General features: G+C 41.8%; 1 protein-coding gene across 1 annotated transcript; it reads left to right on the forward strand.

Moving 5' to 3' along the window:
- On the forward strand, positions 1-27,377 carry CSE1L (chromosome segregation 1 like). The gene is made up of 25 exons (XM_054173413.1): positions 1-172; positions 2,902-2,997; positions 3,511-3,653; positions 6,025-6,126; positions 7,030-7,175; positions 7,491-7,581; positions 7,846-7,953; positions 8,826-8,918; positions 10,138-10,305; positions 10,402-10,531; positions 12,158-12,223; positions 14,032-14,234; positions 15,590-15,674; positions 16,375-16,436; positions 17,180-17,316; positions 17,469-17,572; positions 18,132-18,229; positions 19,076-19,226; positions 19,710-19,918; positions 20,654-20,751; positions 20,957-21,042; positions 22,115-22,196; positions 22,631-22,777; positions 23,638-23,869; positions 24,550-27,377. The coding sequence occupies exons 2-25, from the start codon at positions 2,913-2,915 to the stop codon at positions 24,637-24,639; spliced, it is 2,916 nt and encodes a 971-aa protein (XP_054029388.1). The 5' UTR covers positions 1-172; positions 2,902-2,912; the 3' UTR covers positions 24,640-27,377.
- Positions 27,378-27,654: the final 277 nt, after the last annotated feature.

The following is a 27,654-nucleotide window of genomic DNA, read 5'->3' on the forward strand; positions in this document are numbered from 1 at the left end:
CGGCGTGCGTCGGGGAAGGAGAAGCCGCTGATTGGCCTGGCGGCCGAACAGTGTCACCGCCCTGCGTGATGCGGTCACGGTGCCGCCGCCGCGCCCTCTCGCCGCAGTTTGAATGTGAAGCGCAGCCGGAGCTCTCGGAGCCGCAGCTGCTGCCGCCGGGGGGAGTCGCCAGGTGAGGCCGGGCCGCGCTGGCCGGCGATGCAGGCGGTGGGCCGGCCCCACAGCCCGTCGGTTCGTAAGGCCCGCAGCTGGCCGTCGCTCTGCTCCGCTCCGCGTTGGGCTGGGGCGCTGGGCCCGCGGCGCAAGCGAGAGGCGCAGCTCACCATGCTAGGGCGCTTCGGCCCGCCTTCCGCAGGTCGCCATTGGCCCACGGCCCTGGGACTGAGCAATGTTCTCCTCTCATTGGCTTCTACTGCTGCCAGTCCGGAGGTGGCGGGGAGGGGGAGGGGAGCAAGTTAGTCTGAGGGCCGTTGGTGCTGTTCGGGGTTCTCCCACTGAGGCCACCAGTTCAGCCTGCCCCGCGACCCGGCCAGGCCTGGCCCGGCCGGAATGAACAGGGCTGCACCTGGGCCCATTTAGCGGGGCCCGCAGCTGGGCCGCTCCCGTATGAGGCAACGTGAGCGCCGCCGAGGGGGAGGCGCAGTCTGGCGGCGGGGCGGACGGAGCGGCCCCGTCCCTGGGATAATCCACCCGGTGGCTTCACGCTGGGTCGGGGACCGGTCTGGGGCAGTACCGGGGTGTGCGGGGCTGCGGCGCTGAAAGGAGGCTATGTCGGCCCCGTGGGGTGGTAAGTGCGGGAGACAGTCACGCCGTGCCCGGGCCTGGAGCCCCCGTCCCCGCTACGGAGCTCCGGGCTGCCGCCCCGCCTCACAGGCGGCCTCGCCTTTGGGCTCTAGGGAAGTGAGCGGGCACTCCGGGGGTGTGACGGGTACTCGCTCCCGTACTCGTTTGCCGACCCCTGCGGTGTGACGAAGTGGCAAGTGAGTGTAAAGATCTTCAGTTTGGTGTAAAAATATTTTTTCCTGTAAAATCTAGACCGTAAACATCCTTAGGCATGTGCACGTTGCTTGGTAAATGCTGTGAATGAATGCGTGAACAGTTCTATCAAGTTCTTCACAGTGTAAGGCTTAGAGGACAGCCAGGTTGGTTTGGGGTTTCCCCCCCGTAAGTATTCTGTCACTGTGATTAAAGTAGTTCATGCATTAAGCATGGTCTGGGCTCTTAAGGAGGCATGTGTCACAACACAGCAAAAAGCATCGTATCACCCTAGCAAGTACCACCACTTTTTTTTATCGTGAAAAACAAAATAAATGGATAACGAGAGGAAGAGAGAGAAGTAGGACTAAGGAGGAAGCAAGTGAAAACATCCTTTTGTGTGGTGGAATGAGTAAAAGATTCAGATCTTTGCATTTGGCCTTCAGAATAAGCACACGGCTTGAGGTGCGTTTTTACGTGGGCCCCTGTATCACAGATTGTGAGAGGTGTTTGTAAGAGGTCATTCAAGATTGTCAGTCTCCTCTTCCAGTTTGGTTTCCCATTTGAGTCAAGTTCAGTCTCCGTGAATGATTTCTGCGTGGATTTATACCTCAGCCCTACACAATTCCCTGGAGCCGATTTTTTTAATTATAAAAGGTTTAGTTTTAACATCATCATAATGATGCATGAGGCCATTTTGTAGAGTAGAAGAGCCAGCTATTGCTGGTGCTGCTTGCTTTTGCTGTACTTTATTGGGCTTTTGTTGGTTAACGTGAACAAGACTACAGTTGAGTAAATCCCTTAAAGGGCAGGGGAGTGAAAAATGTGGGGCAGGACTCTAGGAGAAGTTTGGGGATTCTTTTTGAAAATCACATTGGAATCTCAATTACTGATTTAATTCAAGAGGAAACTTGCTGTCTCTTTCAATGATGTAGATGTAGTCAAATAAAATTGTTGTCATTAAAACTCAGTACCTTCGCAAGTGGGCTTAAATAGAAACCATATTTATCACACTGATAATCAACATAAATCTGAGGAGGGACAGACAAATTTCAGTCTGTCTTACGAGTTAGAACCTCCAGAACAGAAATGGAAATCTTTGCCTTCCCATTACTTCAGGAGGGAGTGAGCTGTGCTGCTGGTGGTGGTAAGAATGGTTGATGACATCCTGAGCAGCAACATGTTCATTAAAGTGTGTCTTGTTGCCTTTTTAATGTTGCTGTAATTTTAATTATTCTAATTAAAGCTGCAGAGTTAATACATCACTGTGGTAAGCATGAGCATATGTGTGGGAGGATTACTAGAGAGGAATAATTTGGACTTACTGCACAGGGTTATTCTGTAATAAGTATTGCCATTTAAATTAGCTCCCACCCCAATCTAAATGAATTCTACAGAGTGGACAAGCGCTCTGGCTTTGCACAGTGTTTTGTCTCTATGAGGAATTAATTTTCTGTTGAGAGTTTTCTTTCATTAAAAAAGTATTTATTTTTAAACAAACCTTGACTCTAACAGTTGTTCTGTTTGCACTTGTGCAGGACAGGACTGTGCAGCTCTTTCAACCAGAACAGGTTTCTGGAGCTGGCAGCAGTTCTCAAAAGCAAAAACAAACTCCTGTTGTCCTGAAAGGGCAAGAGATCATCTCTGGGCTGTATCTGATTCGTGGTTAGCTGAATGTGTGATCCTATTCTAGGAGCTTAGTTTCAACAAAGTAGACAATAACAGTTCCATGATTTGAAGAAATGGATGTTTTGTGCTTGGTGCACACTACTTGCTGTTTTATTGGGTGAAGTGCATGAAATAGGACCATGAGGTGTAGTGAGAAAGAGATGATGTGTGTGTTCTGTGGAATCCAGGTCTATATGTGTAGCTTACAGGATGGATTTTCTGGTTTGTACTTACAACAAAACTACTTGTGGGTTTTAGGTTCTGCCAAAATGGAGCTGAGTGATGCCAATTTACAGACTTTAACTGAGTATCTAAAGAAAACATTAGATCCAGATCCTGCTATAAGGCGTCCTGGTAAGTGATTCTCGGGAGCGCCCCCAAAAAGTTCACTCTTTTGGCTCCTTTGTCTATGTATTGCAAACTACAGTGACTGTTTATGCAATGACCTCTTTGCAGAAGTTCTCAGTATGTTTTTAAGAGAAGAAGAACAAAAGGGTGGTTGTAAATATGTTCAGTTTGGGTTTTGTAATTTTGTTTTCCTGTATTGGTGATTTTTTGGGTACTGTTATTTAAAACAGTGCTGCTGTTGACATTAAACCAGGATTTACTTCTAGTGGGTTATGACTTTCAAAAGCAGTGAGGAGGCAATATTTCACCATCCCGCTTTGAACTGAGAACTTTTGTTAACAGCAGAAGCATTGAAAGAGCTTGGTGTTAAAGAAGCTGCAGTACCTTTTGTCAGGCTTGTGTTGTGTTTCTGTCCTTGCGAGACTCTGGGGAAGTGTTCATGTGTTATTTTAAACAGACACTTGTTCCCATTAGAAACATCAGTTGAGCTTTTGCTAACCTTAGTATCTTCTCTTACAGCGGAGAAGTTTCTGGAGTCAGTTGAAGGAAGCCAGAATTATCCCTTGTTACTCCTGACACTGCTGGAGAAATCACAGGAAAATGTCATCAAAGTTTGTGCATCTGTAACCTTCAAGAACTACATTAAAAGGAACTGGAGAATTGTAGGTATCCAGCTGAGTGGTTGTGCTAAGATTCAATAATTGTTTTAAGGTACAATAAGTTATTCTTGAAGTAACCTTGAAGAAGGTGTGTGTGTCAGTAGTCTGTGAAAGAGTCATTCTGAGCTCATTCAGGGAACAAAGACAGGGTGTAATTTACTGATGGGGGCCTAAAATCTGGACCATTGCAGTAAATTACATTAAAAAGAAGTAGAGATGGGTGATAAAATGATGAACAAATAGTTTCTATTCGTGTTTTGCAGAGGCACAGCATTTAAGGCTCATTTAACTAGTAGTATTTAAACTAAAATAGCTGTGTTTGTACACACAGGCTGGGCAGTCTGGCCTGTCTATTGTCATAGTGTTACAAACGGTCCAAGCCAGCACTGCAGCTGAAAGTGATGATCTGAGCTTCTTTTTCATCTGAATGCTTCTGGGGCATAGAGTAGTGTGGGGCGGTTTGTTTTGGTGGCCTTGACAGTTTAACACTTCCAGGTATTTGTAGACAGCAAATAGAACTGTTGCCATTTAATTCCATTTTATCCTTTGTTTCAAAGGACTCAAACCCATTTTTGATTCAGAGCTTCCAGCATGCATGAAATTTATTTGAGAAAGCAGTATATTTGAGAGCTCAAGTCCTTCAGTGAGGAGAGGTTCTAATTAATACTGCATATACTGTTTTTCACTGAAAATACTTCTTGTATCTGATGGGTATCAAATGTGCAATGTTGCTTTACTGCAGGGAAGCTGAGGAGTACTTAATCATCATCTCTTAGCTGATACCTGTTTCCAAATATGCATGGGATTTTTTTCCCCTCACACTAAGTGATAGCAGTCCTGCATCTGGTTATGTTTAATAAGCTCAGCTCATTCAGTCTGGCACTTTCTGGAACTTTTTTCCTGTTACTAGTCATTTGTCCCAAACTGCATCTGTATGTGTGGTGTACTATAGGTAGAAATAACGCTACAGAAAAATCTTTAAGCAGCTTCATTTTTATGGGTTGCTGATGTAATTCGGGATGAGATTTTGTTTGGGAGTAGGTGGAGATGCTATGCAGAAAGTGCATCCAGAGGGCTGTTATGATTGCTATGTGGCTTCAAGCCACATCATTCTGTCCAAAATTGAAGTGTGCATGTCAAGGGCAGCTGTATGAACAGAAAATACAGCTGTAAGGCTGCATACCTAGATCATGTGGTTTAATCTAGCAGCACTGAACCTAACTGGTATAAAACTCTGGAAGTAGAATGGTTTTGCCTCTTCAAGAACTTTGGTGAGCCTGGAGAGCTGGATGTACAGGGCACTTCGGGAGTGAAGGAGGAATTTGGTTTTTCTGATAAATTTTGAAACACTGTGTGCTGCCTTTCGTGTCTTGTGCAAAGGCTGTGTGGAACCTCATAGCACTGCCCTTGGTCCTCCCTGTGTAGAGCCTCCCTATCCTCCAGCAGGGCACCACTCCCTCCCAACTTAGTGTCCTCTGCAAAATTCCTGACAGTGCACTCAATTCTCTTGTCCAGGTTGTTAATAAAGATACTAAACAGGACTGAGCCCTGGGGATCACCCCTAGTGGCTGGGGTTATAGCTCAGCATAACTTACAATTTGAAGTGGCTGCATTTTATGAGAAGATGATGAAGGGGAGATGAGGAGGGTGGTAGTGCCATCTGGTTTAAAGCATTTTAAGATCATTGAATTACTCTCTGAAGGTGCTTACCACTGAGTTGCTGGATGATGTCTAGGTTTCTGAATTTCAGTGCTCTCATCACAGACTGTAACTACCACTACTGTCACTGGATGGTAGCATTATTTCATATCTTTGGTAGAAATTTTGTTATTTACTGCCACTTGGTACTACTGACTGACTAGATTTAAACCCAATTGGTATTTGGAACTGATTGGGTGGCTCTTAAAGTCAATATTGCAGTTTCAATTGCATAACCTGCATCTTCATGTACAGTTTCTAGACAGTATGGCTTGAGACAGCCTGCAGAAAATAAGTCTTTGAGTTTGGCAGAAGTGAGGCCAGAGATGACATTTGGTGTGGTGGAAGAGGAGACTGTTGGTTAAACATAGGTATGTTATTGGCATGTGCAGCCACCCTTACTACTGCTGAATTGCTGATTGGAAGAGTCAATATTGGAAAAGGAGAAAAAGCTAGTTCAGGCTTCTACACGAAGATGTAATTCCTTTCAGCTCTTCTCAGGTACTACTGTTACAGGTTCACTGTAGGGAATGTCTCTTAACAGACCTTTTAGGTTCTTTAACAGTGTAACAGTTACATAAATCAGTATAAGCAAGTGGTTTGTGAAATGCTGACAATCTCTTGTTGCCTGGAGTGTACTGATATGTACATCACTCAATTATTCTTTCAATTTTAGGTTGAGGATGAGCCGAATAAAATCTGTGAATCGGACAGGATAGCCATTAAAGCCAACATAGTGCCCTTGATGCTTAGCAGCCCAGAACAAATTCAAAAGCAGGTAACATGTCCATTTCTGGTTGTGTCCTCAGACTTCTGGAATGTTTTAAGCACATGTAGAGGCTGTGGTTATCATAGAATCAATAAGGTTGGAAGAGACCTCAAAGATCATCAAGTCCAACCGGTCACCCGAGACCTCATGAATGCTAAACTGTGGCACCAAGTGAACACTCTTGAACACCCCCAGTGATGGTGACTCCACCACCTCCCTGGGCAGCCCATTCCAACGGCTAATAACTCTCTCTGGGAAGAACTTTCTCCTCACCTTGAACCTAGACTTCCCCTGGTGCAGCTTGAGACTGTGTCCTCTTGTTCTGGTGCTGGTGGCCTGGGAGGAGAGACCAACCCCCTCCTGGCTACAACCACCCGTCAGGTAGTTGTAGAGAGCAATGAGGTCTCCCCTGAGCCTCCTCCAGGCTAAATCCCAGCTCCCTCAGCCTCTCCTCATAGGGCTGTGCTCAAGGCCTCTCCCCAGCCTCGTTGCCCTTCTCTGGACACGTTCAAGAGTCTCAATGTCCCTGTTAAATTGAGGGGCCCAGAACTAGACACAGTTCCCTTACCAATGAGGTCATCCCAATCCAAATATCTTGGTAGTATGTTGTAGCTGCTTCTAACTACTTTAATTGTTTTTTTTTACAGGGAAGTATTTGATACTCTTACAGCTGATTCTAGTATTAGGCAGTTAGATATAGTAATTCTAGCAAGTGAGATTGTCTGTACACACTGAATTTAAAGTGAGATTTGTTTGTACTGAGAAGAAGTAGATCTCTAACTTAGCAATTTATGAATCTGACAGTCAAAAGAAGCATTTTCTCAGGTATTTGCAACATCTGCCACCACTGCTGTGCCTTTCGTAGCGAGGAGCCTGCTGTTAAATCATGTCATGGTTGTGCTTCCTTCCCAGTTAAGTGATGCCATTAGTATTATTGGTCGGGAAGACTTCCCTCAGAAGTGGCCAGACCTGCTGACAGAAATGGTCAATCGCTTCCAAAGCGGAGACTTCCATGTCATTAACGGAGTCCTGCGCACTGCTCACTCCTTGTTTAAGAGGTAATGGAAGCGAGGGAGTTAGTAAATGGGTTGTAGAAGTTCTGTTCCACTCTCAAGTTTTTACCATTAGACTTGATTTTGTAGATTTACAAAGTCTGCAGCTGTGGCTGCTTCTTATTTGCTTTGTAATAAGACACTTAAATGGTTGTCAAAATGTATACTTTGAGTGATCTTGACCCATGCTTTTTAGATCTTGTTTACTTGGCAGTATTTTTTTCAAGGTTCAGCACAAAAAATTAATTGTGCACAAGTTAATTGGATAAGAAACCTGAAGGCTGTATTCCATTATTGGTGTATTTCTCTTTCACTTGTCAGGTACCGCCACGAATTTAAGTCAAATGAATTATGGTCAGAGATCAAACTTGTCCTTGATGCCTTTGCTTTGCCCTTGACAAATCTCTTCAAGGTATTTCTTGTTGAATCATTTCTAAAACAAGTTGAACATTGTGAATTGCTCGTTGTGCATGTCTGTAAAATGAAGAGTTGAGAACACAGTTGCTTTGAAACTCTTCCTGATGTTCAAACTGAAGTCCTGAAGTGATCCCTGAAAGGGTGGATAAGGGGAGGAGAAGGAACTGTATTTTCTCTTTAAAAAAAATTTTAAAAGTTACATGACACTTTGCAGTACCTCACAATGTGTTACATGACTGAATCTTCTGTCTTCTTCTAGGCAACTATTGAACTTTGCAGCACACATGCCAATGATGCTAGTGCTCTGAAGGTTCTCTTTTCTTCCCTCATTCTAATCGCGAAGCTGTTCTACAGTTTAAATTTTCAGGTGAATCTCCTTCTTCTTCTAATAGTTCTACTTTGATCTCAGAAAGCTCTTGTGCTCTTATTTATAGAATCCACTTGGGGCAGCCTCTAGGGCCCTGCTTTATCCCCAAAATAAAATTTTACAGTCTGCATCAGTGCTGGAATAAAGGTACAGTAAGGATGGAGTTAACTGAGACATTAACTTGGCGCTATCTAAACGAGTTCAAGAGAGTCTAAGCTCCTGTCATAGCAAGGAGGTGTTGTATGGGTAGCTCTTAGAGAGTGAGCTGAGAGAGAGAGAACTCAAATGCCTTAGTTTGTACTCACTGTGCTCCTTTATAAATACATCTGTACTGACATGAACTCAGTTAAAACTAGTAGCTCTGTACCCTGCAAGTAATTCTGGTGGCACTGTTTTTTGTTATGAAATCAGATCTGAATTTCTAGCGTCATTAAATCACTATATGAAAACCAGTAACAAGCTACTTGGAGGTAACATTTATTCAACATCTCAACACAAACCTGAGTCTGTAAAGGGTGATGATCATGCCTTTGACTGCTTGGGCTGTGCTTCCATAGCAGGCAAAAGAGCTAAAATAGAGGCTTGTGCTTTCTTGCTCTTGGAGTAAGAGGCAATGGGGTTCTTTCTTTAGAAAACTGTAAGCTGTGTAGAGTGTGAGCAGCTGATTTATTTGGAAATAGTGTATTCCAAAGCCTGTTTGGAGGGTTTTCATTTGAGAGGAGGAGGAGAGTAGTGTTTCATTTTGAAGATTGTTTCCCACACTTTGTCCCTCAGTAAATGATAAGGTGGATACACATGTCTTACTATGTAGCTATGCTATCTAAACAATGCAAGCAGAAATTAATACATAGATTTATGCTTTTCCTTCACAGGATCTTCCTGAGTTTTTTGAAGATAACATGGAAACATGGATGACAAATTTTCATAGTCTTTTAACTTTAGATAATAAACTTTTGCAGACTGATGTAAGTACTGCCTAAAGCTCCTGGTTTGCATCTGTGTCGTGGAGAGGGCTGACTGAAAACTTTGGTCTGACTCTGAACAATGCAATGTTTTCTGTGTTGGGTCAACAGAGGGACAGAATAACTGCAAGGAAGTGGAGTTTAAGAGAAGTTGTGTAAGAAATTTGAGGTTCAGTTCTTGAAGTTGTGTCTCAAGGTATATCTAGCTGTGCACAGAAAGCAAATTGTAGATTCTCATCAACTTTCCAGGACATCTGCTGAAGTAACCTGTTCATTAGAGAGTCACAGTGCTCACTCAGGTTTTCTACACCTTTCAGCTAGTTCATGCACCAAGTTCTAGAAAACCAGGGTGTCTTAAAGAGCTTGGAACAGCTGCAGATGAAAGGATAGAAGGCATGGCATCCCAAAGTACTTTAGTTTAGCATCTGCTGTCTTTGTCTAATTGTAGGAACTGGTAGTTTAATGGGTGATAGGTGATACTGAATCATCCAAGCTCAAGTTTTGTGCGTGCCTTCTGCATGTTGAGTTTTGATTTCTTCCAGACACTCTGTAATAGTTTGCCACAAGAGGGAGCCCAAGAAACTCTGAAGGCACAGGGAGGCACATGAAGTGTATCCTGTGCTAGAGTTTCATGGTTGGTTTAGGGTAATGCTGCTGCTGAAAAAAGTTTTGCTGCTCTTTTCTCTGTTCTTATGTCAGTGGGCTGTTGCCCACCGCAGTTGTGTGCTGAACTGAGTCAGGAATTGATATGCATTAAAACTGAAAGGTGGGGATTGGAGAGAGGGAGGGGAGACACTACTGGGGTGGTGTTTGGTTGGGATTTTTTTGTTTTGTGGTTTCACAAGCATCTCTGCAGGTGTGGGAAAGGGGAGTGAGCTACTTTTACAGCTGTTCCAATTTGAAGTAGCAAGATACAATGCCTTCTAAGCACATTTTTTTTCAGTGTCTTGCATAGTCTTTTTTCCTGTAACATTTGTAAATTAATTTTATGTCAGATTTTATCAGGTTTAAATGACTTAAAGTGCATAGTGCTTTCATTTGCAGTTCCACTACAAATCAGCAAAATACAGCAATTTGAGGGATGTGAGAGGAATTTCTTTCACCTGTTTAGAGCATGGCAAAATAATTGTGCAAATACATCTTTCACATCCCTTGATACTTTAAATAGTGGATGGATGGTGGAAGGGGGGATGCTTAAGTTCTTTGTTTTGTTTTATGTGAGGATGAAGAAGAAGCTGGATTACTGGAGCTGTTGAAATCACAAATTTGTGATAATGCTGCTTTATATGCTCAAAAATATGATGAAGAATTCCAGCCCTACCTGCCACGTTTTGTAACAGCAATCTGGAATCTGTTAGTCACCACAGGCCAGGAAGTGAAATACGACTTGGTGAGTTGTTACAAACTGATCTTGTCAAGTTTAATAATGAATTACAAATCAGTCAGTCATGCTAAAGCTGCGTGTGTTCTGTTTGTGTTGTTGCAGCTGGTTAGTAATGCAATCCAGTTTCTGGCCTCAGTTTGTGAGAGACCACACTACAAGCATCTCTTTGAAGACCAGAATACATTGACAAGCATCTGTGAAAAAGTTATTGTACCTAATATGGAATTTAGAGGTAATGTTTTAAGACTTCATCTGTCAAAAAGACAATAAAATGTAGCTGTAGCTACAATAATCTTCTGCTTTGCAGGACTAAGTATTGAAGATTACCTCTTGTTTACTTAAGTGCTAGTTTAAAATTCCAAGTTTGTCCAATGGATTTCTGTCCTGGGTGCATTGGTGGCACTGTATGAAGGCATCTAATCATATTTCTGTCTCTGGGATTTCAAATTGGAAAATGAAGGAAGTTAGGTCATGTGCCAACAATAACTTGGTGTTTCATGATTAACACAGTAATTCAGAGAGTCTTAATGCTCTTTAATATCTTTATTGATGATCTGGACGAGGGTATTGAGTCCATCATCAGTAAGTTTGCAGATGATACCAAGCTGGGGGCAGGTGTGGGTCTGTTAGAAGGTAGGAGAGCTCTGTCAAGGGACCTTGACAGGCTGGACAGATGGGCAGAATCCAGCGGTGTGAGATTTAACACATCTAAGTGCCAGGTTCTACACATTGGCCACAACAACCCCATGCAGTGCTACAGGCTGGGGTCAGAGTGGCTGGAGAGCGGCCAGGCAGAGAGGGACCTGGGGGTGCTGGTTGATAGTAGGCTGAACATGAACCAGCAGTGTGCCCAGGTCACCCAGAAGGCCAATGGCATGCTGGCCTGTATCAGGAACAGTGTGGCCAGCAGGAGCAGGGAGGTCATTCTGCCCCTGTACACTGCACTGGTTAGGCCACACCTTGAGTCCTGTGTCCAGTTCTGGGCACCTCAGTTTAGGAAAGATGTTGACTTGCTGGAACATGTCCAGAGAAGGGCAACAAAGTTGGTGAGGGGTTTGGAACACAAGCCCTATGAGGAGAGGCTGAGGGAGCTGGGGTTGCTTAGTCTGGAGAAGAGGTTCAGAGGAGACCTTACTGCTTTCTACAACTACCTGAAGGGAGGTTGTAGCCAGGTGGGGGTTGGTCTCTATTCCCAGGCAACCAGAGCAAGAGGACACAGTCTCAAACTGCACCAGGGGAGGTTTAGGCTGGATGTTAGGAAGAAGCTCTTCATAGAAAGACTGATTGGCCATTGGAATGTGCTGCCCAGGGAGGTGGTGGAGTCACCATCACTGGAGGTGTTTAGCAAGACACTGGATGAGGCACTGGGTGCCATGGTTTAGTTGGTTAGATAGTGTTGGATGATAGGTTGGACTCAATGATCTCAAAGGTCTTTTCCAACCTAGTTAATTCTATTCTGTTCTCTTCTAATTAGGCATGAATATTGTAACTGTAATGCCTATTTCTCCACATTTTGGTTGGCTCATACTAACATAGATATATAAAACATAGTGAAGATGTATTGCAGTGATGAGAGACTTCTCTCCAAGTCTGAGACTCTGGAAGCCTCATTAAATACACTTCAGTGTTTTATAGGTCTTGTCCATTTTTATGTGTTTTAAATCAGGAGCACTTCATCTCACGAGTATGAAAAGGAGCAAGCTAAACACACTAGACTGGCTGGATTTTTCTGATTATCTTTTAAAGCTGTAGAGAACACTTGGAAAAAACAGCAAGCTGCCAATACACCTTTTTACCTTAAAAAAAAAAGAGAGTAGAGACCTCAATATTTAAACTTTGTTGCATTTTGTCTTTTCAGCGGCCGATGAAGAAGCTTTTGAAGATAATTCTGAAGAATATATAAGAAGGGATTTGGAAGGATCTGGTAATCCACTGATTTTTACTAAGAGTACTTGGTCTTTAAATACAGCTCTAAAGAGCAGAAGCATTTTACTGAGGCTTTTACAACTTAGATTTTTTAATTGGGAAGTTTTCCCCCCTACCAAGAGAGTTTACCCAGGTTTTTTAGCAAGTCTGCTGTCACAATATGCCCATCACAGTGGGGTTTTGTTCTGGACAATGTCTTTATAGCATTTTTTTCCTTGATTGGATTGGTTTGTCTCCCCTTCACACATGTTCATTTCGGCAAATATAGCCTGTAAGTCAATGCTGAAGAGTAGCCACAGTTGTGTGTTTGGTTCCTATGTGCAGAGTTTTAAATAACATGGAAGGACTGTGCCTGTATTTAGTAGTCTATCGTGTTTAAACTGCAGTTCTCACTAGTGCTGCATACAAAGCTGTGCTCGAGCCAGCTGGACACCAGCCAGCCCTTGTACACCAACACTGTGTTCAAAGCAGCGCAGTAACAGAGCTGTTTGATTTTTCTGATTGTAGCTGCCTGGTCTTGAGTCAGGTCAGAGCACAAACAGTCCAAAAGGAGATCTGTGTGGGAGTTCTCTATGTGCTGTTCTGGGGCACTGACACTTCACCAACTGAAACTTCCTAATAGAATTAAGAGTGGCAGGGGAGGGCAAAATTGGAGGAAAATGGTTCTGAACTTCATTGAAGCAAATGTTTTATCATTCTTACCCAGGATTGGCTGCATTTTAGGTATTTGTGAAGCTTTTATTTGTTAGCTACTTCTGCTTTTAAGAGAATTGAGGCAAGAACTGTTTGTGTTCTTCATTGATTACTTTAGGAATGTCCTCTATTGCATTTAAATTGACTTGCTTTGTTTTCCTTCTGTCCCTTCTGTTGGTATATTGTATTAAAGGCCAGCTGAGTTTAGTATTTTTTTTCCCCTTTCTTGAAACAAAGAATTTTTACAGGATTATATTTGGGTTTTTTTACAAAAATGCACAGATTTGGTGTGGGGGGCAGCAGCTAAGCACTACCCAGCAGCTTGCTTCCTCCCTACCCTTCTGCAGTGAGATGGGGAATAGAACAGGAAGAGTGAAAGTGAGAAGACTCCTGGACAGAGAGATAAAGACAGTTTTAAGCGAGAGAAAGAGGACAGGTGGGGGGAGGTGGTGAGTCAGTGACTCACCACCTCCCACACATAGACTGGTGCCCAGCCTGTCCCTGAGTGATATCTGGCTCCCCAAAAGCCCTCTCCCATCGTTTTTTATTGCTGAGGATGATGTTACATGGTGTGGAATATCCCTTTGGTCAGTTTGAGTCAGTTACCCAGACTGTCCCTTCCCTGCTTCTTGCCCAGCCCCAGCCTACTCACTGGGAAGACAGAAAAAGCCTTGACACTGTGCAAGCACTCTTCAGCAACAGCCAAAACACCGGGGTGTTACCAACAGTTTTAGTCACCAGTGCAAAACACAGCACCATATGGGCTGCTATGAAGAAAATTAACCCCATCCCAACCAGACCAGTATGTGTGGGCTCATGATTGTCAAGGTGGTGAAAAGCTTCCCGCTGTGTGGTTTCTGCAGCTTGCTTTAGAAGGCAGCAAACCCTGTGATTGCACATGCAGTATTGGTCAGTGTCCATTCTTCTTCTTGTTGTCCAAATAGTAAAAGGCATAAATGTGATCCTGTACTTCAGTGGGGAGGATTGCAATAACTAACATTAGGTGTGGCTGTATTGTAAGAAGCCATATATTATTATCATTGGTTTGTTGTTTATGCTGTTTGAAAAGCTGTATACTTTCTCATAGCTAAAGAATCTCTGGTCCTCCTGCAGATATTGACACCAGACGCAGAGCAGCTTGTGATCTAGTCAGAGGCTTGTGCAAATTTTTTGAAGGACCTGTGACAGGGATTTTTTCTGGGTATGTTAATTCTATGCTGCAAGAATATGCAAAGAATCCATCTGTTAACTGGAAGCACAAAGATGCAGCTATTTACCTTGTTACGTCTTTGGCATCCAAAGCTCAGACACAGAAGGTACTTTTACATTCTCTTCCTTTTAATCTGTGTGCATTCAAGTGTTTCAGTGTATGTGAGGACTGCAGTTCATTTTATGCTGCTTCAGAATGGCAGTAACTGCATTTGTAGTAGTTTAATGCTGGTGAGGTTACAGGTTGTCCATTATATAATGCTATCACAGGTGGTAATTTGGTGGTATCTGATCTTGGGGTAGACTGGGCAAAGTCAACAACCACATGTGACCTTTTGGCAGGTCTTACTGGCATGTGTGAAGCAGGAACAGGAGTTTGGGTTGAGAACCTCTGAGCTTTTCAATATTACTGAACCATGGAAGACCCAGTTCAGCTTTGCAGAAGATGATCAGAAGTGTCAAGCAGACTAGAAAGAATCTAAGTGACTTTTACAGTTCCTGTCAGTGCATTTCCTCATGTTTCCTGGTTGTTGAATGTTTATGGTTTGGAAATGGCATGTGAATGCTAATGATGGCTGGAAATGGTTCTCCTTACTAGTCTGGAGGGAAGCAGCTAACAGGCTGCATACACTGGAAAGCTACACCTCAGCTAGACTGTGTTTGGAAACAGTACCATTGTATGGAAGGTCCCACAGAGCAGATTTTAATGTACTAGTAAGTGTTTAAAGTGTTATTGCAGCTCAGATCTCTGCGGCTTTACGAGCCAGAGTTGGGGCAAACACAGTAAAATATGTTGTACAGTATCTTCGTGCAGTGTTGCTGAGGGCTCTCAGCCTTTTCCTGAGACTCTGACTGTGTACCACTGCAGAGCAGTTGCTGGTAATAGTGATATGTAGTGGGAACCAGTCTCCTAGCAATTAGAAATCTGCTAAGTTGCACATCTCCTTAGGTGCTATATTTAGTGGTAAATATGGGGACAACATCACTTAGAACACTTGCCTGCTAAACATCCATCTGAAAACCCTGTTTCAAAACCTGGCTGCATTTTTTTCATAGGAGAAAACTGTAGTCATTCTTTTGCTGCTTTAATTCAGAATTGGAATTTGGGTACTAAACTTTTGTCAAAGGACTATCACAAAAGTACCAAGTTAGTGAGATTGTGGGTATCTTCTATCTAAAATGGTGGTTGGTTATTAGTGTGTTACAGGCTAGCTATTACTCAACTCAGAGCTGGTAACTTTGAACCTCAGTAGTGCTAGAGCTGAAACTTAGACACTATAAGCATTAAGAAGAAGGAGCTGGATGGCTCTGCTAAAGGTTCGGTTTCAACAGCCTCATCACGTGTATGCACTCTTTAATTCCTTTTAGTTCCTTTTATTAAAAGCACTTAAAAATGAGTACAAAGAGTAGCTGAACCTTAACATCTAAAACAAGAGCTGGTTTTGGTTTTTGTTTTTTCTAGCATGGAATAACACAAGCCAATGAACTTGTTAACCTGACCGAATTCTTTGTGAATCATATTCAGCCTGATTTAAAGTCTGCTAGTGGTAAGTTACCATTAATTTGGACATGACATTTTTGGTTGTGTATGTAGAGCCTTGCTGGTGACTGTGGTTTCTTGAGGTGCTCATATATCAGCATCCTGAGACACCTGGCCCATGGGAAGTAATTCAGATCTGTTGGCCTGGCTATGGCTGAGCTTTTAAAGGTGGATTGCCACATGCTAACTGCAAGACCAGAGCATGGGTGCTATCAGCTACATGCTTAAACTTGTTGAATCAAAGTCATCAGATACCTGTATTCGAGACCTTATGCAAGCTTCTGTGCTATACAAACCCCTGGGAAGTTAGAATCCTGCAGGCTGGGTCAGAGCCTGTATCAGCCCATGTTGATGAGATTATAGATGTCTGGATTTAACCCATGTCATTTGTGTCATGCTTCAACAATTATGACATTTGGGACATAGTGGATTGTCTTGGAATATAGAATTGGATGCTGCTAAAATTTGAGCCAGAAGGGGAAAATAGGTGAAAAGGTTGGACATTTAATGGTACTGGAGTGTGATTTGTACCTGTAAGTGACAGTCTGTCTTCCAGTGTTCACACAGAAATGCAGGAACTAAGCAATGGAGAAAAATAGTGTGTGTATCATTTCTGAGGGGGAAAAATCATGACTTCTACTATAGAGAGAGGTGATGTCATGTGGTATGAAAAGTAGCAACAAAATTTGCATATTTTTCTATTGCAGTGAATGAATTCCCTGTGCTAAAAGCAGATGGCATCAAATACATCATGATTTTTAGAAACCAAGTAAGTTTTTCTTTTATTCTTCTGGTTAAAACCATATTGTAGTTTGTTACTTTACTTGCCAAGCCTAATTTATCTTACTTGGCCATATGTTCACTCAACAGGTGTTTGATAGTCACATCTAACACTTCTTGCTGAAATTTTAGTTTTGCAAGTAAATGATATTGTTATAAATATCCAATTAACATGTAGTCTATATGCTATCCATATGCTTTGGGAGCACTGAGCATCTTAGCATGCTTAGTTCTGTGACATACTGAGGCTTTTTTAAGTGAATGTGAGTCTAAATATACTTGATTGCTCCTACCATCGTAGTAGCTGTTAAAGAGAGTTCAGCAACTTCGTTCTTTGCCTCTTCTCATTTGGGAGATGCAGTGAGGAAAAGATAGTGAGTGTTACTTCTAAATTTTAGACTACCTCTATTTATCTCTTAAAAATCCCCACACAGATATTTAATAGGCTTGATTTTTTTTTTTTTCTAATTGCCTGTTAAGACACAGTAAAATGGAAAAAGACTCTATACACTTACTCTCTGTCCAGTGTAACATTGATGTTTGGGGGAAATATAGAGGAGATGACAGAAACAGGTGCTTCTTGGTTGTCAAGGTATGATTTAGCAACTGGAGGAGCCTTCTAAGATTTCTTCCTCTGCCAGTTTGTGGCTCATACTCTGTGGTTGTGCTCTAGTGAGGAACCATCTGTATTTTTATATAACACATCTATAATTTGTTGCTGTATTTTTGTAGGTACCTAAAGAACAACTGCTGGTATCTATTCCTCTCTTAATCAATCATCTTCAAGCAGAAAGTATTGTGGTCCACACTTATGCAGCCCATGCTCTTGAAAGACTGTTTACCATGAGGGGGACAAATAATACTACCCTGTAAGTTTTTCAGCAGAAATAAAGGCATTGCTACATAGGTTTTGCCTGTTAAGGATAAGAAATGTATATGGAGGGGGGAGTCTCTTATTTCTTAGTTTACAGTATTGTAAAATGCTTGAAGTTTGTGACTCTCTTACTGTTTTGCTTAACAGCATTACAGCTGCAGAAATGGCACCATTTGTAGAAGTGCTATTGACAAACCTTTTTAAAGCTCTGACACTTCCTGGCTCCTCTGAAAATGAATACATTATGAAAGGTAAATGCTTTGAGTTCTGCATATAAGGGGACCTTTGCTAACTTGAGGTAAAGGCTTAGAATTACAGGCTACTAACCTTATTATTTGAAAAACCTCATTTATGCAAACTTGCTGAAGAGCTGTGCACAGCCTGCAGTCATTTACCAAGCTGTATTAAGTCATCTTTGACTAAGCTTATGGTGCCAAAGAGGGACACTAAAAATAATGGTGTTGTGACAAACTCTTTCACAAATGGTAGCATCTGGAGTCAGGAGAGTGACCTGAGTGGTGTCAGCAGGAGATCTGAGTGGGCTGTGAGTAATAGTACACCAAGATTTGAGACAGGATACATGATGGTCTTTGCAAAGTTGCTTGTTCTTCTGTGTTCCACCTGCAGAATGGGGATGGTGAAGATTTGCTTTATCCTCTGTCATGATTATAGATTGGTTGCTCTTACAGCAGGTATTCTTTCTTGCTGTAAATCAGATTTAGTAGTAAAAGGTAAAGGTTTTAGGCATATGGTGGATGACAGAAATGTTATGCTTGTCTCCAGAAGGTAATGCTTCCAATTTATTTGCAGCCATCATGAGGAGTTTTTCTCTGCTACAGGAATCCATAATTCCATACATCCCTTCTGTCATCACACAACTTACACAGAAACTGCTGGCTGTCAGTAAGGTAAATAAACAGGCTGCTGAGCAAAATGTTGGCTGTTTTCCTTTCAGAGCAGTCTCTCCAAAGATTATGTATGCCTTGTTGGTTGTGTTCTGTGAGAACACTGTAAATTGGTCAGTATTTTCTGACTACAATAAGTTAAAGCAACCTTCAGTGAAGTACTGTTTTGCTTTGAGGACGTACTTAGCATTCTCCCCTGCTCTCTTCTGAAATTTGGAAACAGCATATGAAATCTTTTTGCAGCACTACCTTGTTCTAGTATGTTTCCTTGTGCAGAGGCCACCGTTCCAGTAATCTGCTTTTCCACAACTCCTGTATTCTCTGTCCATGAAGCTTCTGAGGCTAATATTAAATCTAGGCACAGAAATGTGGGATTAAGTAAAATTACCTTCCTGCTATAAATTCTTTTGTTCAGGCTGGGCTCATATTCTTAACATTGACATCAGGGAATGTTTTAGAATACTTTCATCAACTATCCCAAAAAACTTCTACTATGTATAGTTAAAACTTAGCCACAGAGCATAAGACGTGTTCAGGATTGAGGAAAGAAGAGGTTTATCCATTTTTTGGATACTTGGAATGACTTGCTTGTTTATGTAGAACTTCTGGAAAACACTTGTCTTCAAAGTACTTTGGAACCCCACCCCTCCTGTATGCTTTAAAGATTCTTGTGGTTGCTTTTAGCTACAGAATTAAATTAATTAGCTTATTAAGAAGTAAGCTATAAGCATCCTCACTCCCAGTTGCTTTTTTAGACTTCAATAGGGATTAAAAAAAAAATCTGTTTTGCTGTACAAGTGACTTGGCTGCAGGTTTGGGTTGATGAGTCTGTTTATAACTTGTTTCTAGAATCCAAGCAAACCTCACTTTAACCATTACATGTTCGAATCAATATGCTTGTCGATAAGGATAACGTGCAAAGCAAACCCTGATGCGGTTGGAAGCTTTGAAGAGGCTTTATTTATGGTGTTCACTGAGATACTACAGAATGATGTGCAAGGTAAATGACAATCAGTAAGTGCTTGTGCTCTCTCTCTCTACTATAAGTGGTTGCTGTGATTTACCTCATGGCAGTTTTTCTGTAACACAGGAAATTGAAGTGAGAATGCAGCATGTTCACAGTCCTAATTAAAAACTTGCAGGAAGCATCTGGGTTGTTCCATGAGGTCCATCAGCTGTATTAACTTGGTTGTAAAACGAGCTCTGTTTTTAAGATACCTGACAATCACTACTGCAAAGCCTTTTGTTACTCTTACTATAATAGAAGTTGCCTTGTTTTCCATCTTCTGAAACATTAACAAATAGAGGGAATAGAAGATTTACAGACACAATGCTTGAACAGTTTTGGAATAATGAAATGGGGGAAGTGATGCCTTTCTCTAAGGTTTTATTTGTTGGAATCTTTCTGTTACCATACAGTTCAGTCAGTAGATAAGGTGGTTCCTGGTTGCTGGAGATTTAAATGTCATTGTCTCTTTTTCAGAATTCATTCCATATGTGTTTCAAGTGATGTCCCTACTTCTAGAAATGCATAAAAATGAAATCCCATCATCCTACATGGCATTGTTTCCTCATCTACTTCAGCCAGTGTTATGGGAAAGGACAGGAAACATTCCTCCTTTGGTCCGACTCCTGCAGGCTTATCTAGAGCGGGGAGCCAATACAATAGCAAGTGCTGCTGCTGACAAAATTGTAAGTTGGATTTAGTCACAGTGTCTGTTTCTGGACATGTTGATTTAAGATGAAAAACAATGAGGAACCTTTACTGAGTGGCTGGGTTTGGCAGAATTTGTGCTTGTACTTCAGTGGTGCCTGTGTAGAAAGACAAAGCTTATTGTGAATGCCGCGTTCGGGGATGCTTTGCTGTTCTGTGGGTAAGATAAATCTGAGGCTTTTGTTCTTGTGTCAATGAACATGGAAAATTCCTGCCCTTAGTTTCTGTGAGCAGGTAAGCGTCCACAGCTTTCCCATCTGCCTCATGTTGAACACTGTGGATCAGGCAAACTCTGAGGTTCTGTTCAGAAACTTCTGTTGAGCCTTGAGAAGAATGAGGAGGAGCCAAAATGTTGGGAGATCTGAGGATTAGTGAATTGAGTGAGAGATTTATTCTGCATGCTTCTGGTACTTCTGCTTCATGGTCTGCTACAGACAGACTTGATTAGACAATGCCGCTGATGAAGCAGATGTGCATGTTCAAATTGGCTTTGGTGTTCATTTGCTCAAGGGTAATCTTAAGGTTTAAAGGAGCATCATTTGGTGCTGATAGAATCTGTCTTCCTTGTCCTTAACCACAGAAGCAGAATCCTGGTTTAGGTTTACTGTAGAAGCTTTAGCCTTGGTCTATGTCTTAAATGGGCAGGGCCAACTTTCTGGTAGGTCACATATGAAGAACTGTTGTATAGAGTTTTGGTTTTGCTTTGCTTGCAGCCTGGATTGTTGGGTGTGTTCCAGAAGTTGATTGCCTCTAAAGCTAATGACCATCAAGGATTCTATCTTCTAAACAGTATTATAGAGCACATGCCTCCGTGAGTATGAGTTGAAATTACATTCCAAACTAAAGTCTGTAGACTTTATTATGGTTGTGTTTGAACACTTCATAGTTAATGAATGTTTCACTACCGAAAAGTGTCACATTTATCAGTAAGATAGAGGTGAACAATTCTACACCTGCTTTCTGTGAAGTAATAACATCCCAGCATGAACTGAATAACTGTTCTTTTAAATTTCCAGTGGATCAGTTGACCAGTACAGGAAACAAATCTTCATTCTGCTATTCCAAAGACTTCAGAATTCCAAAACAACAAAATTTATTAAAAGTAAGTTCCTTGCTCTGTGAAAAGCTTCAGCACTGGTGGTGCCACCAGTTTAGACCATGCAGCTGTACTGAGTATCCTATTGCGTCTGGTGACTATGGGGGTGAAGCAATACTAATGACCCAACATCAGGGACTTGCTGCATCTAGGCTGGCATCTAGGGTACATGTCACAGCAGGTGACACCTACTTCATGAAAGCTGAAGGACTGGAACTAAAATAAGAGAGCTGTGTATTCCTTTCACTTTCTTACTCTGTGTGTTGTCATTAATAATCTGAAAGTGGTTCCATATAATCTTCAGCTAATTCTGGCAAACTTTCACCCCACACAGCACAGTGATACTGACCACACTTCCTTCAGTTACATGTAGTTGGGGCTTATTACTGCTAACTATGGTATGCATTTGTGTCCTGCCTTAATATGACTGAAGTTATTGATAAGGTTTTATGGTAAATTAGCAAAGCTGTCACAAATTATTAGAGTATGTATTTTGCAATAGAAGGATGATTTCATACTGATTAAATTATTTTAATGATACTCCCACTACACAAATGATGCAGTATCTATTACTTAATCCTATAAAATCTGTTTAATGGCACCTGAGAGGAGCAAGAATGATGGGATGGCTTATAATGATCTTCTGCAAAGAAAATGCAAGTGGTGCTGTTAAGGCACTGCATCTGTGCTCTGGAGAAAGGGCATGCAGAGGCATTCACAACTGAGCTGAAAAACTCTACTGCATGACATTTTTGACTAAGAACATGGGAAAATTCTTTTGGTCTTTAACCTGAAAAACTTGCAAATGGCTTTTCTAATGATTTATAACTGCTATAAGGGGGGAAAGGTCTGCATCTTGTCTTGGTTGTCTTACCACCACGCTGTGGTGTGTGAAGAACCAGCAGATTTTAGGCAAACTTCTAGGTAGCAAGTTAATGAACTCCACTGAAACTGAACAGTGATAAAGATTGCTGTTTCTGCCCCCTAGAAAAACTTTTTAGAATGTATTTGCTGGTGGCTCTAAAGCTATTCTTTTCTTTTCATCTTGAGTTGTCATTTGACCTTTTTCTTGTTACAGGTTTCCTAGTCTTCATTAACTTGTACTGCATAAAATATGGGGCTTTAGCTCTGCAGGAAATATTTGACAGCATACAGCCAAAGTTAGTATTATTATTTTATATTCTTCTTGTTGTTATCATTATTATTAATACTTCTGTGTAATTGTTTCTCTAAGTAGGAAACAGTTGTCATCTTTAGCTAAAATTGCAAACTGCGTTTGTCCCTACTTTGAGTATTCCAGCAATTTTTTGTTTTCTGATTTACCTCCCATGGTTCCTCATTGCTGGTTCAAGATACTAATCTCCTGAGGGGGTCATAAAAAGGAGAGATGCTTTTCATCTTTTCCCTTTGTGAAAAATTTATGTGCTCAAATTTCTACTGGGTGTCCACTGCAGCAGGGCAGTGTCTCAACAATGTATCTGCATTTCTTGTTTCTGGGGTGGGGGGAGGGTTGTCGTCATAAGGCTGATAAGGCTTTCTAATACTTTTGTTTGCTTGTTTATATGGGTTTTTTTTTTGTCTAATGTCATAATAGGATGTTTGGAATGGTTTTGGAGAAAATTATCATTCCTGAAATCCAGAAAGTGTCTGGACAAGTTGAAAAGAAAATTTGTGCCGTTGGCATTACAAAAATATTAACAGAATGTCCTCCTATGATGGACACTGAATACACCAAGCTGTGGTAGGTGGAACACTTCTTCAAGTTCTGTTAGTGAAGCTATTTGATTTTTTTTTTTTTTCTTTTTGAAAATGTGAGCTCTCATCAGAATACCCTCACTGACTGCAGGGGGGGTTGGACTAGCTGACCTTGAAAGGTCCCTTCCAACCCAAGCTGTTCTAGGGCCTTTCATACCACTTCCTCTTCTCAACAAATAAAAACTGGGTTTCCAAAGCATGTGCCAGAGCTGGTTTTGAGATTTTTCTGATGGGGGTAGCACTGACTGGGCTAGCTTGAAGTGCATGTAGGAAGATACACTACTTCTGCTAGCTTGTGTTCTTTCTGAAAAGCTAAGCCCAGTTTGGATTTATAGCTGTTTTACTAGTCAGGAGACTTGAGTATTCTTATAGCCTGACAGAGAGGCTGTAAGATCTTAGCTGCACAGTAGAATTTTGAGGAAAGCTACCTGTGAAGGTTGCAAGCCAGTCCAGCAGTCAGGTACCTTGCATTTAATGGCAATAACTGAATCCCTGAATGAGAACTTTTTAATGTGCCTAGGTAAAGGTCTTTTCCAACCAAAGTGATTCTGTGATCATCAAGTAATGGCTTTTCTTAGATATGATTCATGACAATTTGACCTGATCAAAACTAAATGCTCTGTTTATGCTTTTAATATGAACACCTACTTTATGCCTGTAAAGTAAACAGATCCACAGTTTTTCAAGTCCAGCTTAGACTGGGCAGTTATGACTTCAGTAGCTAAGCAAGTACCTGCAAGGGCTAAATTTAAAGGGTTCCAAGTAATGTGAGCATTCTTGTGAAATACACCCTGTCCTAATGTATTTTAAGCACTCCCAATTTTATCCCTCTCCCTTTACATATAGGACTCCTTTGCTGCAGGCCCTCATTGGCCTCTTTGAACTGCCTGAGGATGACACTATCCCCGATGAAGAACATTTCATTGACATAGAGGATACTCCAGGATATCAGACTGCATTCTCTCAGCTGGCCTTTGCTGGAAAAAAAGAACACGATCCTGTAGGTCAAATGGTGAACAATCCTAGAATCCATCTGGCACAGTCTCTTCACAAACTGTCTACAGCGTGCCCAGGCAGGGTAGGTGACTTTTATACATGGCTTGCTAATGTGGAATTCTGCAAGGCAGAAAGGCTGTTTGGATAGTGGGTCTGGTCCCCTTGCTAATGCCTGATAAGCAGTAAAATGAAGTGTGTCATAACCAGGACATAGGGTAATGCTCTGTTACTATTGAATGGATTGTAACTTCTGTAAGGTTTTTCCCTTAATAACCTTAGGCAGGCTGTGACTTCACCTCATTTAGCAATATGCTTAAATATGCCATTTCTTAAATTAAAATGTATCCTTGTCAGTATATAGCTAACACTTGGCTCCAGTTCAGTTGTATGTACTCAGGAAATTCAGGCAACTCGTGTTAAACAAGTTAGGTTTACAGTTGAGTATTTTAACTCCTGGTGTCTTTGCTTTGTTCAGGATTTTGGTAAGTAAAGATTGCCTGAGAGATCAGATGTTTGCTGCATCCAGATATCTGCTTTAATAACTGAAGAGTTTCCTTACTCTTCCACTTTTGATTCAGATAAGCAGTACATAAAACTGTCAGCATCAGGAATTGCAGTTCCAGCAGCTGCTTTCACAATGAAAACTGCTGCTCTCAGGATGTTGTTTGACTTTGTACCATGTGTTGATACAGTGATGAACAGAATGTAGCAGCGGTTTAATGTGTGCAGGCATTGACACTTCTCTCTGTCATATGTTTTAAGGTTCCATCAATGCTGAGCACTAGTCTGAATGCAGAAGCGTTGCAGTATCTCCAAGGATACCTCCAAGCTGCAAGTGTGACACTGCTCTGAGTGCATAGTCCACAAGCAAGATCAAGAAGTGGTTTGTTACACAGGTTGACACTGACTCTTTTTTTATAGCAGAGCTCAGACAAAATGAAAAATGCTACTTGAAAATATATTGCAGAATCCATCTTGTAAAAGATAAATGTGGCTTTAAGTAGAAACTGAAAGAATTTGGTGGTTTGTGGCTAACTTCCATTCCCAGTTTAATTTCAAAGGGAATAGTCATAGTGGTTTGTTATGGGTTTTATTTGAAATCTGCACCTGCAGTGTTTGGATAACATTGTGAAATGTATGGAGAGCACTGGCTGTAGAAACTCACTTTGGTCCCTGAAATTCCTTTTCATTTTGATGTTGTCCTTTGTATTTCCTTTGTCTTTCCTTAAACTTTATCTAAATTGTGAATAAATAAGAAGTCCTTGTTTAAAATGCCTGTCACTGTGCGCTTACTGTTTTAGAGAATGTAGTTGGTCCAAAAAGATAATGTTTTAAACTTAGGGTAGAATATAAAATAGCAGGACTGTGAGGATTTTTTTCTTGAAGTAGTAGCTTAAGTACGTTGTAGGCTCATACAGAGCAAATCTGAAGCTTTGGCAGAAGATCCAAAGCTCTAACCGCTCTTGATACTCGTCAACAGGTGCACCCCTTCTCTTTGAACAGGATGTGTCGGTGTAGTGCAGTGAAAGCAAGTCACAGACCCTTCTGGAGTGGGTGTCAGTCTCCAACTGGATTTTTAGTAATGTCTTAAAAATGAAACAGTAATCTTGGGGCTAAGCTAAACTCGGATGTTCCCCCTGTCTCCTCATAAATAATAGGTTGGGTAGCCTTGAATTCTAAGTGCATCAGATTATCTTGTGTTTAGGGCTGTTAGTGGCTAGTTAAATGCCTGAGCCTCACTGTGTTCTCAGGTGGCCTGGGCAACAAACTGCTAGTCCAAAGGCTTTTAGAGCACTGGTACTGCAGGGAGATAAATAAACCTAATTATAGAGACTGAAAAACTCCTGAATAAGAGTGAAGTCTCAGACCTAACGTGATATTAACCAATGTTATGTATGACAGATTTTATTTTAGTTACTTATGCTCAGAATTTCTGCAGATTACTTGAATCAGGACTGGATTTTAGTAGTTGGAATGCCTGTTGAAGCTGGGCCTTGTATCAAGAAATTTACTGAGAGTGAAGCATAGGGCAGAACCAGCTCTCTGTCTTTCTTCCTTAGTATCTGTGGCTGCCATGTGAATGCATGCTGGCCATACCTCTTAATATATATAAAGAAATAAGTAGCTTATTAGACAATGGATTTAAACTACTAAGTGCCTAAGAATGTGTTAAATGAGTCAGCATCAACAGGTTTTCTTGAATCTGGTCTGTCATGCAGTGTCAGACCTTCTTTGTTCATAGCTGTGTAGTGAAAGCAGTTCTCAAGAGTGAAATAATGCAGTGGTGGTCACGGAAAGCATCTGCCTTAATGCTGCTGAGAGAGGCTGTGATGTGTGTGGCAAGGCTGCCAAGGAGCCTCACAGAATGAATTTCAATAGCCAGGCTGAAACCACACGGGAGATGGGTGACATTTGCAAGGAGCTGAATGCCTACCTCGAATGTCAGTGTTAACTGAGCTGTGGTCATTCAAAACCTGCAAGCCAAAAGGATACTCAGAACTCTGGCTGCTCTGCAGCGTTGTCATAGGGAGAACAATTCTACAGAGGACTTGCAGATTTGGGTTTTTTCTGTCAGCCTCAAAGAACCAAAACTAAACTGAGAGCGGTGGTCACGTAACAGAAATTTGATGTGCTACCTTTGCATCTGTTCAAGTGGGCAGCCCATTATTGATGTGTGCTAGATAACCTTGTGTAGAAATGAGGTTCCTCAGCAAGATGCGGTATTAAGGGGCTCACATGAGACCATCTTAGTTCTGCCGTTCTAAACAAGATACCTTTAGGTTGCTGGGATACGTAAGATCTTTCTTCTCTTAACAGTACCAATGAAGATGGAACTGGGCAGGATTTACAGCAACAAGGTAGAGCCTTTTTGAGAGGCAGCCAAAGAAACTGGCTTTTTCGAAGGAAAAATTATCCATGAATCTTGATGCTCATTACCTTGCACTTCCTGCAGTGTCTGACTTTTCATTGTTGGACAGACTTCCGTGTGATAAGTGCCTAAGTGACTTCAGATCAACAAATACTAGTGGCATATGTGTCCTTTAGTTCGCTCAGAGTTGAGTAATGTAGACTTTGTAGAGATGGCTGTGGCACTGTTAGTGATGTGTTCTTGAGTCCTGCCACGCTCTGCACAGAGTTCATAAGGTATGCAAAGTGTTTACGAAGAGCACTTAACCCTTTCAGGGAAATGAACTTTGTGAGTGCAGTGTGGGTGAGCAGCTGCGCCTCTGCTTCAGAGTACAGGCAAATTGTGTTGGCAGCACCCTCACCCTCATTGAGGTGCAGACTTCAGGGCTACTTCTGACACCTCCCATTCTGAAGATTCAGAAGGCAACACAATGCTCCAACTGTATTTATCTTCATTTTAGTGGAAGCTGATGCAAGCAATGTCGTAACAGGTTTTCGCAAGATCCTTGAACTCGTCTGGGCCACCCCTTGCTGTATTCCTTGTTAAACAGGCAAATACCACTTGCTTTAGAAGGCTCAGGCTGGAAGCATCTGGTGTCAATGGATCTTTTGAGGACTTGGGAGCATCTAGTTAAATGTTAGACAGTTAACTCCTGCCCATCACCTGGGATCTGAAACACAAGAAGTAGCCAGTTCTCTCTTGCAACCGATAATGCTTGAAGATGATTCCAGTTCAAGGGGGAAAAGATTCTGTGCTCTTTTGGGGTATGAAGTGGGCAAAGGGACATTTGCTTGGTGATCTTTTGACACCATGGAATGCTGATCTGCTGTCCTCTTTTTTTGGAGCCTACTGACTAGTGGTTGTCAGCTTCTAAATGATGTTCTGAGGCTTTTGTAGCAGAAAAATTGTTCTTACTGGTTTAAGGAAAAAGAACAAATCACCACCACCCTCAAGACCAG

Source organism: Dryobates pubescens, chromosome 26 (genome assembly GCF_014839835.1).
Source record: "Dryobates pubescens isolate bDryPub1 chromosome 26, bDryPub1.pri, whole genome shotgun sequence".
NCBI lineage: Eukaryota > Metazoa > Chordata > Aves > Piciformes > Picidae > Dryobates > Dryobates pubescens.

Excerpts from the sequence above, each read along its gene's own strand:
- CSE1L (XM_054173413.1), top strand. The coding sequence starts at position 2,913 with ATGGAGCTGAGTGATGCCAATTTACAGACTTTAACTGAGTATCTAAAG. Across the intron at positions 7,954-8,825 it reads TCTACAGTTTAAATTTTCAG|GATCTTCCTGAGTTTTTTGA; the intron begins GTGAATCTCCTT and ends TTTCCTTCACAG. Across the intron at positions 17,573-18,131 it reads AAATGAATACATTATGAAAG|CCATCATGAGGAGTTTTTCT; the intron begins GTAAATGCTTTG and ends ATTTATTTGCAG.